The 20,587-nt window shown below is 42.7% G+C and overlaps 1 protein-coding gene across 1 annotated transcript in view; it reads right to left on the bottom strand.

Annotated features, from left to right (window-relative positions):
* Window positions 1-781: 781 nt before the first annotated feature.
* Window positions 782-20,587, bottom strand: part of OPRL1 (opioid related nociceptin receptor 1) — a 239,958-nt gene continuing 220,152 nt past the window's right edge. The window contains exon 4 of the mRNA XM_063959213.1: window positions 782-19,864. Within this exon, the coding sequence (XP_063815283.1) occupies window positions 19,341-19,864 (524 nt within the window). The 3' untranslated portion in view covers window positions 782-19,340. The remainder of the gene's footprint in view (window positions 19,865-20,587) is intronic.

Genomic DNA, 20,587 nt, shown 5'->3' with positions numbered 1-20,587 from the left:
ATAAAGCCACATCTTGCTTAAACCAAGTGCATATGTTACTTTTCTTTTAATGTAAACCAAATGCCATAGTTGCACGTGATGCGTCAGGGTCAGCATACTCACAGTTTTCTGCCTGGGATTTTGCTGCATCCATTTGTCCATGAGCCACATGACTGTATCAAGAGAGTGTAAAAAGAAAGTACAATACAAAAAACTGTAACATCAAATAGGATTAATCGTCCTCTATGGAGAAGTGCCCAGGAAATACTTTTGGACGATTTACATCAGCTTCAATAATTGCATTATAGTAAAAATGGTTTTGTAATGATTTATATATCTGAAAGGCAAAATAATGTATGTTGCTGCAAGTGCCCATCTGTATTACCTTCTTCCTATAACTAAGATGTGGCTCTGTGCTGTCGGACATGCTAATACTTTTAGAGGCACAACCGCTGAAGTACCATAGCCAACCTCTGCCTTGGATTATAATCCTTAGAACAACATCTGTTATTCCTTTCTAGTTTATATTTATTATTGTGAGAGGACAGCCCCAGTAGCATAGTGTTATGGTACATGCTTGACACTTTATAAATAAATCATAATGTAACATAGTCAGGCAAAGTAACAAACTGACATTTCTCAGAACCCGTTTGGTGTTCCTGGCTCCCTCAACAAGCAGGAAATGTCACAGTGTCTATTTGCTCAGCATTAGGCCCCATTAATTGCATTATTCAGTTACATGACAGCTAGAAACTAAAAATGTAAAGGTCACACCGAAGTATCCAGCAAACGACACAGCTCAACGAGAACCATTACATGTTTATTACATATTTTACCAAACGATACAGATAGGTACCACGACTGGCACGGCCAGTGAGACCCAAAAATCATCCAAGTACAGAACGATGCACCTGCATAGCAAGGAGATAAAAAGCCCTTATAATTGCATAAGTGCAGTTTAGTAGATTATATAATGAGCTAGAGACAGGATCCTCTTCCCAGAAGAGTTTGCGCTATTTTGGACATACAGTATTCAGAAGTCTACTTAAAAACTTTTATGTGATGACGAAAAAAGGGCAGTGGTAACTTTACATGGAACACTCCCTATGACAGTTATAACTACAATGGCATTGTATAATCACAGTCAATTAAATGATTTCATGCTCAATTCAGTCACACAGTATTACAGTAATCAGGCTCAGTACAGTCACACAATCCTATAACTGCAGTTACCTTATGTGCACAGACACACAGGTTTACAACTGCAGTCTATGACAGACGAAGACACAGTCCTACTGCAGGAAGATCCAATAAAGTCACACAATCCTATAATGGCTGACAGATTCAGTATAGGCATATTTAAGATTTAAAAAATAATACGGAAATAGTACTTTCCATATGTATCTGGCTGTTTAGTAGGATGAAGAGATATCATAGATAGTGAGGCTCCAGAATATGGTCCACATTATTCACAAATTTACCAAGCAACCCAAAAAGCTTAGCACCAGGCATTGGATTCTATAGACTATGGTCTACAATATTGCTGGATAGGGAGGATCTCCAAGGATCTATATCTCCAGCAGCTGGGAAGTATCAATACGTTGTAGCTTCCTGTATGGTTGCTGCATGGAACTAGGGAGAAAGTGCTTCACTTGGAGAGATTCTTTTAGGATGTGCTCTAAATGATAAATAGATCCCTTCCCGTAACTGTAGTTATTTTAGGATGAATACAGTTACCAAGGTTTATAAATGCAGTCAGTCATTCCTAAGAATGTAATCAGCTCAGTACAGTCACACAGTTATACATATGTATTTAGGCTCAGTACAGACGCACAGTCCTACAGGTGCATTATGCTCGGTACAGGCACACGATCCTACAAGTGCATTTAGGCTCAGTACAGACACACAGTCCTACAGATGCATTTAGGCTCAGTACAGGCGCACAGTCCTACAGGTGCATTATGCTCGGTATAGGCACACAGTCCTACAGGTGCATTTAGGCTCAGTACAGACGCACAGTCCTACAGATGCATTCAGGCTCAGTACACGTGCACAGTCCTACAGCTGCATTTCGGCTCAGTACAGGAGTATAGTCCTACAGATGCATTCAGGCTCGGTACAGTAGCACAGTTCTACAGATGCATTAAGGCTCAGTACAGCTGCACAGTCTTACAGATGCATTTAGGCTCAGTACAGGCGCACAGTCCTACAGATGCATTCAGGCTCGGTACACTTGCACAGTCCTACAGGTCTTCCTGCATGGCTGGCAACCAGAAGGTGAAATCTTTCGATGCAGCATGGAAATAGGGAGAAAGGGCTTCACTTGGAGAGATTCTTTTAGGATGTGCTCTAAATGACAAATAGACCCCTTACAGTAGCTGTAGTTATTTTAGGATGAATACAGCTACCAAGGTTTATAAATGCAGTCAGTCATTCCTATGAATGTAATCAGCTCAGTGCAGTCACACTGTCATACAGATGTATTTAGGCTCAGTACAGACACACAGTCCTACAGGTGCATTATGCTCGGTACAGGCACACAGTCCTACAGATGCATTTAGGCTCAGTACAGTAACACAGTCCTACAGATGCATTTAGGCTCAGTACAGACGCACAGTCCTACAGATGCATTTAGGCTCAGTACAGGCGCACAGTCCTACAGATGCATCCAGGCTCGCTACAGTAGCACAGTCCTACAGATGCATTTAGGCTCAGTACAGGCTCAAAGTCTTACAGATGCATTTAGGCTCAGTACAGGCGCACAGTCCTACAGATGCATCCAGGCTCGCTACAGTAGCACAGTCCTACAGATGCATTTAGGCTCAGTACAGGTACAAAGTCCTACAGATGCATTCAGACTCGGTACACTTGCACAGTCCTACAGGTCTTCCTGCATGGCTTGCAACCAGAAGGTGAAATCCTTTGTTGCTGCATGGAAATAGGGAGAAAGTGCTTCACTTGGAGAGATTCTTTTAGGATGTGCTCTAAATGATAAATAGACCCCTTACAGTAACTATAGTTATTTTAGGATGAATACAGTTACCAAGGTTTATAAATGCAGTCAGTCATTCCTGCGAATGTAATCAGCTCAGTACAGTCACACAGTCATACATATGTATTTAGGCTCAGTACAGACACACAGTCCTACAGGTGCATTTAGGCTCGGTACAGGCACATAGTCCAACAAGTGCATTTAGGCTCAGTACAGGCGCACAGTCCTACAGATGCATTTAGGCTCAGTACAGACGCACAGTCCTACAGATGCATTTAGGCTCAGTACAGGTGCACAGTCCTTCAGGTGCATTTAGGCTCAGTACAGGCACACTGTCCTACAGCTGCATTATGCTCAGTATAGGCACACTGTCCTACAGGTGCATTTAGGCTCAGTACAGACGCACAGTCCTACAGATGCATTTAGGCTCAGTACAGGCGCACAATCCTTCAGGTGCATTATGCTCAGTATAGGCACACTGTCCTACAGGTGCATTTAGGCTCAGTACAGATGCACAGTCCTACAGATGCACTTAGGCTCAGTACAGGCGCACAGTCCTACAGATGCATTCAGGCTCGGTACAGGTGCACAGTCCTACAGCTGCATTTCGACTCTGTACAGGCGTACAGTCCTACAGATGCATTCAGGCTCGGTACAGTAGCACAGTCCTACAGATGCATTTAGGCTCAGTACAGGTGCACAGTCTTACAGATGCATTTAGGCTCAATACAGGTGCATAGTCCTACAGATGCATTCAGGCTCGGTACACTTGCACAGTCCTACAGGTCTTCCTGCATGGCTGGCAAACAGAAGGTGAAATCTTTCGTTGCTGCATGGAAATAGAGAGAAAGTGCTTCACTTGGAGAGATTCTTTTAGGATGTGCTCTAAATGATATAACTGCAGTTATTATAGGATGAATACAGTTACCAAGGTTTATAAATGCGGTCAGTCATTCCTACGAATGTAATCAGCTCAGTACAGTCACACAGTCATACAGATGTATTTCGGCTCAGTACAGACACACGGTCCTACAGGTGCATTATGCTCGTTACAGGCACACAGTCCTACAGGTGCATTTAGGCTGAGTACAAACGCACAGTCCTACAGATGCATTTAGGCTCAGTACAGGCGTACAGTCCTACAGGTGCATTATGCTCGGTACAGGCACACAGTCCTACAGGTGCATTTAGGCTCAGTATGGACGCACAGTCGTAGAGATGCATTTAGGCTCAGTACAGGTGCACAGTCCTACAGCTGCATTTCGGCTCAGTATAGGCGTACAGTCCTACAGATGCATTCAGGCTCGGTACAGTAGCACAGTCCTACTGATGCATTCAGGCTCGGTACAGACGCACAGTCCTACAGATGCATTCAGGCTCGGTACAGTAGCACAGTCCTACAGATGCATTCAGGCTCGATACAGTAGCACAGTTCTACAGATGCATTTAGGCTCAGTACAGGCGCACAGTCTTACAGATGCATTTAGGCTCAGTACAGGTGCATAGTCCTACAGATGCATTCAGGCTCGGTACACTTGCACAGTCCTACAGGTCCTCCTGCATGGCTGGCAACCAGAAGGTGAAATCTTTCGTTGCAGCATGGAAATAGGGAGAAAGTGCTTCACTTGGAGAGATTCTTTTAGGATGTGCTCTAAATGATATAACTGTAGTTATTTTAGGATGAATACAGTTACCAAGGTTTATAAATGCAGTCAGTCATTCCAACAAATGTAATCAGCTCAGTACAGTCACACAGTCATACAGATGTATTTAGGCTCAGTACAGACACACAGTCCTTCAGGTGCATTATGCTTGGTACAGGCACACAGTCCTACAGGTGCATTTAGGCTCAGTATGGACGCACAGTCGTAGAGATGCATTTAGGCTCAGTACAGGTGCACAGTCCTACAGCTGCATTTCGGCTCAGTATAGGCGTACAGTCCTACAGATGCATTCAGGCTCGGTACAGTAGCACAGTCCTACTGATGCATTCAGGCTCGGTACAGACGCACAGTCCTACAGATGCATTCAGGCTCGGTACAGTAGCACAGTCCTACAGATGCATTCAGGCTCAGTACAGTAGCACAGTTCTACAGATGCATTTAGGCTCAGTACAGGCGCACAGTCTTACAGATGCATTTAGGGTCAGTACAGGTGCATAGTCCTACAGATGCATTCAGGCTCGGTACACTTGCACAGTCCTACAGGTCCTCCTGCATGGCTGGCAACCAGAAGGTGAAATCTTTCGTTGCAGCATGGAAATAGGGAGAAAGTGCTTCACTTGGAGAGATTCTTTTAGGATGTGCTCTAAATGATATAACTGTAGTTATTTTAGGATGAATACAGTTACCAAGGTTTATAAATGCAGTCAGTCATTCCAACAAATGTAATCAGCTCAGTACAGTCACACAGTCATACAGATGTATTTAGGCTCAGTACAGACACACAGTCCTTCAGGTGCATTATGCTTGGTACAGGCACACAGTCCTACAGGTACATATAGGCTGAGTACAGACGCACAGTCCTACAGATGCATTTAGGCTCAGTACAGGCGTACAGTCCTACAGGTGCATTATGCTCGGTACAGGCACACAGTCCTACAGGTGCATTTAGGCTCAGTACAGATGCACAGTCCTACAGATGCATTTAGGCTCAGTACAGGCTCACAGTCCCACAGATGCATTCAGGCTCGGTACAGGTGCACAGTCCTACAGCTGCATTTCGGCTCAGTACAGGCGTACAGTCCTACACAGATGCATTCAGGCTCGGTACAGTAGCACAGTCCTACAGATGCATTTAGGCTCAGTACAGCTGCACAGTCTTACAGATGCATTTAGGCTTATTAAAGGTGCATAGTCCTACAGATGCATTCAGGCTCGGTACACTTGCACAGTCCTACAGGTCTTTCTGCATGGATGGCAACCAGAAGGTGAAATCTTTCGTTGCTGCATGGAACTAGGGAGAAAGTGCTTCACTTGGAGAGATTCTTTTAGGATGTGCTCTAAATTATAAATAGACCCCTTCCAGTAACTGTAGTTATTTTAGGATGAATACAGTTACCAAGGTTTATAAATGCAGTCAGTCATTCCTTCAAATGTAATCAGCTCAGTACAGTCACACAGTCATACAGATGCATTTAGACTCATTACAGACGCACAGTCCTACAGATGCATTTAGGCTCAGTCCAGCAGCACAGTTCTACATATGCATTTAGGCTAAGTACAGAAGACTCAGTACAGTCGCAGAGTCCTACAGATGCATTTAGGTTCAGTACAGTCACACAGTGCTACAGAAGAATTTAGGCTCAGTACAGTAGCACAATCCTACAGATGCATTTAGGCTAAGTACAGTAGCACAGTCCTACAGATGCATTTAGGCACAGTACAGGTGCACAGTCCTACAGATGCATTTAGGCTGAGTACAGTAGGCACAGTACAGGCGCACAGTCCTACAGATGCATTTAGGCTGAGTACAGTAGGCTCAGTACAGACGCACAGTCCTACAGATGCATTTAGGCTCTGTACAGTAGCACAGTCATTTAGGCTCAGGAGTCACACAATCCTATAAACGGGGTCAAGTTCAACTGCAGTTGGAGTCCATACATACACACACTTGGGAGAGAACTCTCCCAAAATGGCGAATTGCAGAATTTGTCTCTCCCCACACCACACCCCTCACACATGCAGCGGCCACTTCCATCACTCTTTAAGGAAGTCTTGTAAAGTGATTTTAAAAATATTGCTATCACAATGTAACAGTTAAGTACATTGTGATAGCCTTACTCTTTCATCAGGCTGAATTCAGTCAGACTTTTCATGCTCAGTATGGAATATGGGCCTGATTAATAGGTGAATGCAGTGGTGGCATCAGATGCAAGTGGTTGATGTTTTCGTCTATGCAGAACAAATTTGTACGCAGAGAGAGGCAATTTTGGCGGGCATTCCTGGGAGGTAACAGGGTGGGTGGCTGGTGTGTTGCAGCCAGCGACTGCGACTTTTTCTGCAGTTGGGCTGATTTGGGCGGCCATATTCAGACATATTCTGACACTCTGAGTCTTCATAGGGCTGGTGCAATGTTTGATGGTGCGACCAATGTGGTCTGATGGTGGGCACAAAAGAGTGGATTAGCACCCAAGCCTGTGGGCATCTTTGTATGAATCCCGTCGACTGTGACATTAACATAAAGTCACAGTCACGCTGCTCAAAATGACGCAGATACGCCTGCAACTGCGTCCATCTCTGAATCAGGCCCTATAACTGCAGCCAAGACAACAATACTCAGGCAGCCTGACAGTTTAGTAAGAGATTTGGAATTTTACCAGGGGTGAGGTGTGATGGGGTGTAGCACCATCAACGTGCCATCATAACCCTGCTGTACTCTTTATAAAGCCATGCAAGGTGGGGAGCTTCTCCAGAATGAGGTGATTCAATACAGATCACGTAATAAATCAAGCCTTGGACCATATGTAGGATGCTGGCATGCTCTTTCAGGAGTATGTCAGTCACTCTGGGAAAAGCAGGTATGAATTACAGTCATGTTCAGTAAAGTCACACATTTCTATAACTTCAATCAAGGTTATGTAGTCATACAGTTCTTTAAGTGCATTTGGGCTCAAAACAGTCACACAGTCCTATAAAAAGGTCAGACAGACCAATAACTACGGTCGCGCTGAGAACAGTCACACAGTCCATTAACTGCAGTCACAGCCTACTAGTTAGACTGAGGACAGTCACCAACAGTCATTACTAAGAACAGACACTGAATTGTAGAACTGAAGGATCAGTGCAGTCGTTCAGATGTAATACTGCAGCCAGGCCCAGCAGCTCTATTACTGCAATCCATTTCAAAATATATTTTATTTAAATTCTGTGACATGTTATAAATAAAAACATCTGTCAGTGTCCAGGGAAGTTTTCCAGCCTCTACTAAAGTGCATTTATTACAGCAGGGCTAGCGTGCAGCATACACTTCCACAGCCCACAGAACCAGCATGCGCGGGACATGGAACCATGGCACCAGGACATTTCATTGAACCAGAAGCTTACAATCTTCCCACCTGAAACGAGTAAGAAAGTGCTATGTTCAGATGCACAAAAATGTAAAACATTTATACTGTAATTCAGAATAATACCATTGGTGTCACCCCTAAGGGCCTAACTGACTCATTAAGCTTTGCTTGTACATTCCCTTTCCTCACTTTTCTAGTGCAGATGATAAAGGATGAATGATTGGTTCCCTGTAGGCACGCATCATCCCTGCAGATTCTGATATGCAAGGTTTCTTATGCAATCTAAATATTTTTCCATTGTATATGTATATTAACTTTAATAGTGGGCCTGTCAAAGATGTATGTAAATGCATTTGCATTTGCGAAGGTGTATTCAGCTACTGTGCGAGAATATGAAAATGCCACAGCTGCCAGGAAGTGAGATGGCAGAACCATTGTATGGGATCGCAGTCACAGGCTGCTCAATCACTTTGCAAATAAATCCCCTCTGCACCCGACTTCGCAAGACCATCGCAGCCCATTGCAATGTGATTGAGAGGCATGCGCAGACAGACGATAATCGCTCAAGTGTTAAAAAAAATCAGGTTTGAATCCATCTCTGAATCAGGTCCAGTGTTTGTAACGCATTTCATTACAGTTTGACTAAATCTAGTTTTTTTCGTTCCAGCCTTGATCTAATTTTTATGTAAGGTAACACAAATATTCAGACATTTGGTGCAAATGGTATAGATTATTCTAAAGTATTACAAGTAAAATGTGTTGATGTCAAATTCTAATTACTTAATTGAATTTAACTTTAGTTAACATGAAGAAACATCAGAAGTATTAAAAGGTACATGGGGTCATTCCAACCGGATCCCTTGCTGCAGTTTATCGCAGCGCAGCAATCGGGTCGGAACTGCACATGCGCCGGCGCCGCAGTGCGCCGGCTCAAGCCGGACGGCCAAAGGCCGTCGTTCCCTAACGATCGCCTCTACCTGATTGACAGGCAGAGATGGTCGCTGGGAGGGAGGGTGCGGCACGGCAGCGTTTGGCCGCCATTTTAGGGGTGTGGTGCGTGTGGGGGGCGGGCCGCAGCGGCTGCATGACGTCACACGCAGCCGCTGCGACCAGGGGCAGCGACAATCAACTCCCGGCCAGCCGCAGAAGCTGCGCTGGCCGGGAGTTACTCCACTAGCCCTGTGCTGGGTGTCCCCCCGCATGTCTGGGAACATGATCGTAGCTGTGCTAAATTTAGCACAGCTACGATCAACTCGGAATGACCCCGCATGTCAACTACACTATGTGGAAGCAGCCAGAGTTAAGTTTATATTGAGAATGCTGACTGACATCTCAATAGGAACCAGTGACATCATTGAGTCATCAAGCAAAGTGTCAATGCAGTTAATACTGTATGCCATCTTTCCAAAAATTCAGGGTTAGGGTGGGTACACACTAGAGCGACGGCCGACCAGAATCTGTAGCATGCGACCTGTGGGATCGCACAATTGTGTGTACACACTAGACGATGTAGATGATTCGTAGTCCCAATATCATTCTAGTGTGTGCCCAACCTTAGGCTGGGTACACACTTGATGATGTGCACCCAATATATCGCCCGAATCGGCGGATCGGACCATATTATGGGGGTCATTCAGACCCGATCGCACGCTAGCTTTTTTTGGCAGTGGTGCGATCGGGTTTGAACTGCACATGCGTATGCTCCGCAATGCGCAGGCGCGTCGGCCGCCAGCGACGGGGATCGCTGGACAGTGACGGATTTAATGAAGAAACCGATCGCACCGGCGATCGCAAGAAGATTGACAGGAAGACGCCATTTGTGGAGTCAACTGACTGTTTCTAGGGAGTGTCCGGAAGAACGCAGGCGTGTTCAGCCGCTTGGAGGGAGGATTCCTGACGTCAGCTCCTGGCCGGATCATCACAGAGGCTGAGTGAGTCCTGGGCTGTGCAGAGACTGCACAAACTTATGTTTGTGCAGCTCTATACACAAGTGATCGCACCTCTGCATGGCAATTACCCCCTCCCCCTGTAGGCGGCAACTACCTGATCGCAGCACTGCAAAAAAACAAAACCATTGTTCACATCATCCAGTGTGTTTACACAATATCGCTAAAGATGCGCACTCCTGCGGTTCGTTAATCTAATGATATTGGACAAGACTACATGCACCTGGATGTGGGTGGATGCCATCACTGATGATATCGGTGACAATATTGTTTAGTGTGTATGTCCGATATATTTTGCCTTGATGAGGTTCATCTTATGCGCATCGTCACGTGTGTACCCAGCCTTTGACCTGATTTTATTTTATTATGGATCCCAGACATTTCTAGTTACACCTCTGACACCAAAACTGAAATTGTTGGAACATGTAATCAGTAATGATCAAACTGTCCAACTAAATCATGTGTATGGCCAGCAGCAGCCCACCTGGACAGATGAACTGTCTATAAGAGGTGGGAAATTTGTGACTCCACTGCCAATAATAGCTTGCTGGTACTTGTAAGCAACTGGTGCACTATACAGTAGGCTGCTAAACCAAGGATTACACAACTGGCTCTCTGCAGTTTATCAAGAAATATAAATACTTAGCCCAATGTTTATTAGGTATTATTATCACAACAGTACTTCTACAACTGAATGGGCATGGACGTATTGCTTTTTAGTGCACAGGAAATGAATGCAAGGACTCCTGACAAGGTGAGTAGAAGGCAGTGGGACATCTGTGTAACAGACTAATCAAGGAAAGCTAATAAGGTCAAGGTATAAGAGAGCCACAATAAGGTTCTGTCTTGTCAGCATGCAGTTTCCGGCTTTAATTAACAAGAAAAACATTATCTGGCTCATCTCCCATGATCTGCTGCTGGGATTTTGACATCCGTGTTCTATAACTGGAACAAAATTAGCATCTGCCCAGTTGTGCTGGCGCTGAAGGGGTCAATGTCTGCTCTCTCCTTATCGTCCCTAGTCAACTAGTTATGGGATTGTTGCAGCCATAAACTAATTAGTACACATGATTAAACTCCACCATTGTACACACAAGATGGAAAATGTCATTTTTGCAATGTGGGATCTGCCGAGTTCCAAATATGAAAAAAGTACATGTGCAACTGGCATTCTGTAAACCAAAAAGAATGATTGGTGTTAGTACTTCTCCTTATTAGTGTAAATCTGTATATATCTAGCAAAAAAAAAAAAATTAGTGGAAAAAAAAAAGTTTTGAATGAGGTATCCTCGTTTACGAAAAGTCCTAAACTTATATCTATTTGCTGAACATTACTGAGAATTTCTTAAATTCATATACATTTACCTTCATGGCTAAGGATGCAAAACACTGACAGAAACGTGTTTGTCTGGCAATATTTGCAAGCCAAGCGAAGAAGAAAAAATCTTAATCAAATAAACTACTGTCCCAATCACATAATAGTGATTAATCTCTGTAGTGTCAATCAGGACAGTGTCTTTGCCCTTAATTATGACCCAGAGCTACAGAAAATGTGGTTATGCAGTAATGGTGGATAACAAATTCGAGCAATGCTAGCTACCCTGAGGAACACTATCGGACTTTGGCTTAACTTCCTTGATTAAATTTGTCAGTACTTATTGCCGACTAAAGAGATTATAGTTTCCTACAACACATCCTGTTAAACTATGTACTTACTGAAACGCCTAGAACCTGCTACGGTGAGCAGCCTCCCGTGTCTCACTGAGCCAGAGATGGAGTCTAGACGTAGGATTTCACTGCTGTGAATAATCTTTTTAACGCTTGGAAGAAAAGGCAGAAGTACTGTAGGGAAAGTGGCAGGGAGGGGGTTTGAATGTGCTGAAAAGATTAATGACTTCTTTGAATTTTACACATGAACCATCAGTAATTCTATTAGGAAGAAAACAAGATAATTGCATTAATTTGTTATGCATAATATTAGCTTGGTACATGTGTTTGATAATTGAACTAAAATTATTCCAAAGAGACAAAGTCTTTTTAGCCGTATCATTTAGATGGTGACCTAGAAGGGCAAGTACAGTGGGAGTTCTAAGTGAGCCACATGATACTGTAATTACACTTCTATTTTTATCCAGGGGCAGTTTGTGTTGTGATAATGTACGTCTGTAACTACACTGTAATTAAGTGTAACTGGCTTTAATGGTCTACAGTTTTCCAATTATTCCCTGTCCCTTTCTTTTGAAATCATCATCATCATCATCATCATCATCATCATCATCATCATCATCATTTTTGGACCGCTATTCCTAAATCTTACATTAGATCTTACTTAAGAATCATCTATGAAGTGTGAAGGAAAATGAATTCCATTGGCGCTTCTGATCTGCGTATAGTTACCATGTGTATGGTGGGGGGAAAGGAAGACATGGAATGTGGGAGTAGTATGATGGGGCGAGATGTACCAAATTCTAAGCTACCAATGTGACCTGGTTATTGCTATCAGTAAACAGCTAGAGGCAGTTATGGGTGAGGCAAGGGGCAAATTCAGCCTGATTATTTTGTGTATACTGAAATCCATTTCATTGCTGGGAATTTTTGATCGACATACCTGTAATAAAGGGTAGTTTGTGTGACAGGTGAAAGTAGCCATGTGTCAGGCTGGGTAAGTAGGCAGAGGAAGCCAACCTACCTAACCTAATAGTCTAGATCTATGGTTTCTATGCATTCAGTGGTGTGACAACTGGGTTGGAATTTCTATATTGTGTCTTAATCACAGAGGCTAGGACACACCAGGAGATTATGCTGATTAATTGATATGTGACACTTGTATATCTGTGTGAGTCTCTGAATCTGTACATGTAGTATTATAATGTACAGCCAGCCACAGCTTTTTTTCAATACAGGCTCTGTTGTGCCCCGTTTACAGACTCAGGGGTCTATTTACTAAGCCTTGGATAGAGATAAAGTGGACGGAGATAAAGTACCAGCCAACCAGCTCCTAACTGTCATTTTTCAAACCCAGCCTGTGACATGGCAGTTAGGAGCTGATTGGTTGGAACTTTAACTCCATCCACTTTATCTCCATCCAGGTCTTAGTAAATAGGGTATCCGGTCTCTAGGTCGACCACACGTAGGTCGACAGCCATTAGGATGACCACTATTGGTCGACATGCATTAGGTCAACAGGGTTTCTAGGTTGACATGTACTAGGTCGACATGACAAAAGGTCGACATGAGTTTTTCACAATTTTTAAAACATTTTTGAACTTTTTCATACTTTACAATCCACGTGGACTACGATTGGGACCGGTAACTTTGCCGGTGAGCGAAGCGAGCCATGTGAGGGGACACAGGGCCTAATTCAGACCTGGTCGCACGCAGGCTATTTGTTGCGCTGCTGTGACCAGGTAATTGCCGCCAACAGGGGAGCGGGTAATCGCTGTGCAGGGGTGCGATCGGCTGTGCAGTCAGCTGCACAAACAAAAGTTTGTGCAGGTTCTGCCCAGCCCAGGACTTACTCAGCCGCTGCGACGATCCGGAATGTTGCTGACGTCAGGAACCCTCCCTGGAAACGGCCGGGCACACCTGGGTTTTCCTGGACACTCCCTGAAAACGGTGAGTTGACACCCCCGGATGTTAGTTCCATCACTCCGTGGCGATGGCCATCGCCAGCGACCGACGCGCCTGCGCATTGCAGCCCACGTGCATGCCCTGTTCAGACCCAATCGCACGGCTGCGTAAAAAGGCAGCGTGCGATCGGGTCTGAATGACCCCCACAGTACACTAATTGGGGTTCCCGGTCACTCTACGAAGAAAACAACACCATTTAAAAAAAAAACTCATGTCAACCTTTTGTCATGTCGACCTTGCTCAAGTCGATCTAATGCTTTTGTCAACCTATTTTGGGTGTCAACTTAGTCATTGTCAACCAATAGTGGTCAACCTAGACACTGTTGACCTACGTGTGGTCGACCCTATGTACCACACTCGTAAATAGACCCCTCGGTCACACACAGATACTACAAGTGTCACATATGAAATTAATCAGCACAGTCTCCTGGTGTGTCCTAGTCGCCCGACGCTAGCAGAGTTGCACGGGACCTTGCAGTTCACTCATGCCAGGCACCTCACACACTGCATGGCATATTGAGGCTAGCTGTATAAGGACACATCTGTATATGTCAATTACCTTGAATTAGTGACCATCTAGAGAAAAATCATGTGAAAATAAACTCTGATTATATTTACATTTAGCATTTTTCTATGATTTAGTCTTAATATATAACCCAATTTATTTAATACCAACCTTACCTGCAAGGAACCAATCACAGCCCATTCATCAATCCCTTATACTTTATCAGAGTAAATTGCCAATATATTGGCCCGTAGCTTGACAGGCAAAACATTTATATTGTTCTTTCATTTTTCTTGTAATGTACATATAGGTGAAAAGACTATTCATAAAGTATAGAAGTCACCTACACACAGTGGAGGAATCAATTTTGTTGTTGTGCCAATGTTCATTAGTATTCAACTCATTAATTCATTAGAAACAATTCACATCACCGAGGCACTGGTGTAGGCAGCCATTTTGTCAGTTTGATATTAAAGAGAATGCAGCCATCTATCAATATCAATTCCAAATATAGAATATATTCTACTGTACATCTTTATATTGTATATATCACAATAACTCTACATTAAGTAATAATGGATGCTAAAATGTTTCCCAAGGTTATCATCAAGTGCACTCCAACAGGCCATATTTTCAGAATTTTCTTATTCATGCACAGATAAATTAATTGGCTAACCCAGTAAATCTCACATCTCATTATTACACAGGGAAATTATTATGCCATGGCCTGTCAGTAATACTTGAAGAGAGATCTGAGAATCACTGGCTTGGTTTAATGGCCAATCTACCTTGCTGCAGAAACGTGAGAAGATAGTGAAGAAAAAAAAAGCACTTTAGTACAGGTTCAGTGACCGAGTCCAATGTTTCCCTTGTCCTGAGCAGACATTCAGTTAGTTGTCCTGTTAGCACAAAATACATGGGACAGGAGCCTGCATCCCGCAAAGCAGCATTTTACAGTATCACAAAGAACATTGGAGCAAGCAGAAAAGGTCTGTACAGGTGTTGGGAGGTCACAAACGGGAAATTCCATGACGAACCATTTAGATCTGATGCTGAGAGTGAAGAACATCCACAAAGGAGCTATCCATTGGAGCAAGTCTTTGCATCACATGTTGCACAGAAATACTACAGCACAATACTGTCACTGTTAGTCACGCTAACTAGAAATACAAGTGTAGTTTGCAATAAGGCACTCCTGCAAGCAGATTGCAATGTTCCCCTATTTTTAATAATATCAAATTTCTCAATTAATAATGTTTTTATGATTTAGGGCTGGGCTAATGTCATTTTATTGGGTAATTCACGCCATTGTAACTGGGTGCGGATCATTGGGTCGACTTGGAAAAGGTCGAAACAAAAAGATCGACGAGGAAAAAAGGTTGACATTGTCAAAAGGCCCACACCAAAAAGGTTGACACAGGAAAAAGTTGACATGAGTATTTTGGTGTCGTTTTCACCAAACGCTTTGCTCGCCATGCTTCGGGCAAGATTACTATTCCCAATCATAGTCTATGTGGATGGTAAAGTATGAAAAAGTTGAAAAATTTAAAAAAAATTGTAAAAAAATCTCATGTTGACCATATGCTGTGTTCACCATTGCCATGCTGACCTTTTGACTATGTCAAATTTATGCATGTTGACCATAAGTGGTCAACCCATTGATTTTCAACCTGATTACTGTTGACCTAACATCCGGATACCTTATAACATATGTACAGTAATTGGCAGCTGTTACCAAAAACTGGAAAGTAGTAAGTGATTACATTTGCAGAAAACATTTGAGATTAATATTAATTAAACATTTAAATTAGACACGAGGGGGCAAGTTGCCGTTGTAATGGTGTGGAAACGTAGCCAACAACCCTGCAACTTGCCCCCTTCCTGACGGCCCGATCTTGCAGTGGACTCTTGGACAAAAATCTGCAAGCCTGGCCTTACCGTAAAGTGCAGACTTACTCGTGGGATCAACTGAGTCGCACCTAACTGAATTGAGCTCCAAGAATACTGTGAGAGGAGTGTCTTTTACAGCTAGAATTTGGTAGATGAGATCACAGAGCTAGGGAAACGTCTTTGTTACAGGTAAAACTTGGCCTTTCAACTGTAAGTTGAACTGCTGGAAGCAGTTTAAATCCAAGGATGAGGATTTTGCTAATATATGGGGCACAGTAATGGCTATAGATAGGAAACAACTAGGACCTGTTTCAACTAGTTTAGCAGATTCTGCATAAAAATTATAAACTGAAATTAAACAAATCAGGAATTTAGAATTATCTCCATAAGGCAGGCCTTGCCAACTTGTGGCTCTCCAGCTGTCATCAGACTACAAGTCCCAGCATACCTTGACACAGTTTTGCTATTAGTGAATGCTAAAACTCTGGCAGGGCATGCTGGGATGTGTAGTTTCATAACAGTCGGAGAGTCACAGATTGGCCAGACCTGCCATAAGGCCTTATACCCACTGCCGTCAATTCCATGCATTATTCTAGCATTTCTAAAGCAATCAAATTTCATGTACTGTAAATGAAAAAGTCAAATCGCTGTTTCAAATGACCCCACACTCATTCATGACAGCACTGAAAGTGTTGAATTTGCAGATGCTTCATAATCCATTCATTTGCATTTATTGCTAACAAACACAGGGCCTGATTCTTTGGCATGTAGCCCGTAAATGCTGGGCAGCTTTATTTCTTCTCTCTATGGTACTGTGTAATGGGCTGTGCAGGGTCCAGGGAGGCAGCAGCCACTGAGCAGCACCAGTCTACTCTCTCTACCTGCCCGATGTGCCGCTGCGCTGCTATACAGCCACCAGCAGAAGTGGGCAGATACTGTAAAAAGTGTAGCGGGAGGGGTGGAAGGTGATCATACTAATCGCCTCCCCTGGATCTGCAACTGTTTTGTGTACACCCCTCTCAAATTAAAATCTCACAGCACATTTTAAATCTACCCCACCTGCAGTGCAGCATGGTTTTACCAAGGTGCACAGTTACTTCCTTGTGTTGCTTTACTCCCAACTCAGAATCAGGCCCATGGTGAGGTAGCATAGGAAATCAATGACTTACCAAATGCAAGGAAAAAGGCAATTAACAACAGTGTGTTAAATCTTTTTGTGTTTGTCATAAAACACCAGTGGGTACAACAGGTCTAAGTGCTCTGAATCATGGATAATCAATACTAAAAAAGAAACTGCAGGTAACAGACTTCTCGAAGTTCTTTCCCCACTGCAAATCCAGTATCATCAATTTTGCCAGAGCGTTTGGGAGTTGCTTGATAGCCTTCAATGCTTTGGTGGTGTTCACAAGTGGAAAGTGCTGTTCTTCACTATAAATAACTAGGAGGCTTTATCTTGGTTCCTCTCTTAAAATATGCCTAAGGCAAGGGGCCTTAGACTTCTGCTCAGTATAGCCAAGTTATTTAATAAATTCTTGATATACACTATGAAAACATTCTCTTATAGCCAAATAAAGTGATCTCTGTTATATGTCATTTAAATATAACTGTCGCACATACACGATAATTTCAGTTTAAATCTTCTGTTTACAGTATGTGCTCTCAATCATTAGGGGAAATCAGTTTTTCTTACTGCAGACATGTTCTACATCTCCCCATGTTCAGAGCCATAGGATCTCAAGCACTCGCTGTGTTACCAATATAACTTGAATTTGGCTTTGCCACCAAAATGGCATTCTCTGCTGTCATTGGGTCTTGATTCACACAGCATTAATTAGGGCACAATAAATAATCACGGGTAAAGTTAAGAAGGTTGAGAGCATATTTAAGTTGTTTCTGTCTTTGAATCTGCAGAACACTTGTCTCTTTTGATGGATGCAGCTTATTCATATACTGTAGAATGGGTTCCTGGAACATCTCAATAACGCAGAACACTGGTTGTCCCAGGCCATACCAATAAGTCACTGCTTACAGAGATCTCTTCCTTACAGTCACTGTTTGCCTTTGGCTACATCAATGTTTACATTCCTAACTTGCTGGAGCAAAGCTTAGCAGATCCCCAGTGAAGAAAGGTTTTTATTTTTGAGGCTTCAAAATTGTGTGTGTGAATATATATATATATATATATATATATAGATATATATATAGATATATAGATATATAAAATGTGTAATATATACAGTGTATATATACTGTACATGTGACTGTCTATATACAAATCAGAAAGGCTTCAATTAGGGGTAATGCCAGAGTGGAAAGAGGTAAGGCTGCAGTTGGGTAACTTTGTCAGTATATAGCCACAAATATCAGGGCAGACAGCTGACTGCAAACCCTGAAGCCCATCATTCATAGATTGGAAAGAAGAAACATCAAAGTCATTGCATGTCTCTGTGCCGAGTGGTTTTCTAGAGCAATACATTTCCACATAAGGAATTTGCCCTCTTAAAGTTGACCACTTTGTCTTTCAACACTTCAAGGATATTGTAGAATAATAACATCATTATCTGGAGACCAGGAAAAGAACAGGCCACTCTTGGGGTGCATGGAAAAAAACTTCTCAGGCTGATAAACTGACTTGCAAATCTCCTTAGAAATGGGGTTCTTGTTGGCAGAAGGTATATTTCTTGACTGAGTCATCAGCCCTAAACATTTCCAACTGAAAATTTGAAGTTAGATTCTTTTCAGTCCAGAACTTAGATTTGATAGCCACTTTATACATGTGCTTGTGGCTGCAGCAGGAAACGTTTGATGGTAAAGTCCACCACCTTTGAGAAACACCTATTATGGACAAAAATATTATGATGGATTTGGTCATATATCCTTGATGTTTTTAGCCAACAGGATATATGCATGTGCAATATATAATAAATATTTATTTGTACACATATACAAATATAGAATTCATGAGCTGTTGAGGACTGAGTGGTTTGGAGTGGGTTAAAGGAGAATCATTTCACACATACCGTGATTTCTGCTCCTTTGGGGTAAATAGATTTAAGACTTTGGGGAGAAGATAATGAAGGCGAATTACATTTCAACAAGGAGCTTGAATGTCTCTTGAAAAAAATATGAGCCTCATTGGTTTTTCGCAGAAATCAGTTTAAGATGAGCATCTTTCCTCTGTCCTTATAAGAGGCTGCTGAGTTCCATATTAAATAACCAATGAATTTCAATGGTACACTCCATTGTGTACATTTATTGGTGAATCTAAATTTAGGTGTCTCTTTCAACACCCTCATCTTTGTCACAAAGCGGTTATCTGTGTCAGTTCCGCCTGTGGATTAGTCCCCACTTGGTCTGTTTCTCCACCCATCATGGGCAGTTCCATGCCTAGTCATGCCGGATTATTCGGACCATCTGAGTTCTTGCAGGCATAAGCAACATCTTTGGCAATGCTGCACATCCTGTTGGACATCTGCAATTCAGTGCGAAAGGCAGAGGGAAAGCAGAACTTCTTGAAGCAGGCTTTGAAGTTTTCATCTAAGAAGGCATAAAGCACAGGGTTAAGGCTGCTATTGATATAGCCCAGTGCAATGCAGAAGTGAAGGATGGCAACCTTTACATCACTGTCGGGCTTAGCTCCAAGGCTCTGCACCAACACAAAAATCTGGATTGGGGTCCAACAGATAATAAACACAGCTACAACCACCAATACCAGCCGAGTGATACGACGCAGGTTCCGGTCCTTTTCCCTTGACCCAGACAAAACCCGTACTTTCTTTAACCGCCTGATCATCAAGCTGTAGCAGATGGTGATAATTAAGACAGGTATGACGAAGGAGAAGAGGAAAACACAGGTGCCAAAGACTGGTTCCCAGTAGCGTTCTGGATCTGGTAGCTGAACCATACATTCGGTACCTGCAGAGAAAAATAAAAGATAACATGCCATTACCAACATGACAATGATTGCTCAGATATAACACCTTCCAAGTTGCATACAATTTGCAAGTAATCCAATCACAATGGGTACAGAAAAATTATAGGCTCAGTCCCACACAACCATACAAATACAATGTATCCAATGCAGCTCTATAATTTGCTTTCTTAGACATATTACAGCAGATTAAAATTCCAGGTTTTCAAGATTTTTACACTTAAAAGAACAAAATACTTTCATATTTATCCAGGATTTGTAGTTATGCAGCCATATTTCATTTATGAATCTACCTTGTGGGAATAAAATGTATATTAAACATGCATGGACCTAAGCAGAATAAGAACCATGCCAGTTTGTGTGGCCTAGCATACAATATGTAAAATAGCTTAGTTATATACTCAGAGAGCAGCTTGCGCACATGTATATTTGCATAAATCTGATAGTCATACTGGAAAGGCAGGATGGTGGCCAAAGTGTTGGATGAGAACAGTAAGAACATGCTTGTGTAATTGCGAGCCAACATAGAGAGCTCTATATTCCTGACCAGGCTGTAGTATTTGTGGGTGCTTGAGACCAGGTGCAAGTACACTATGATGATGACAACATTTGCCAGCATCAATGATAGCAAATGCACTGCTGACGTTGTTAAGTGCCTTTCTATCTGGGGTTACTGCTGTAGCAGGACACTTTTGGGTCCTGTGTAA

This window comes from Pseudophryne corroboree, chromosome 3, assembly GCF_028390025.1.
Source record: "Pseudophryne corroboree isolate aPseCor3 chromosome 3, aPseCor3.hap2, whole genome shotgun sequence".
NCBI classification, from domain to species: Eukaryota; Metazoa; Chordata; class Amphibia; order Anura; family Myobatrachidae; genus Pseudophryne; species Pseudophryne corroboree.
Note: the sequence above shows the minus strand (reverse complement) of the source record. Positions and strands in the feature narration are given on the sequence as shown.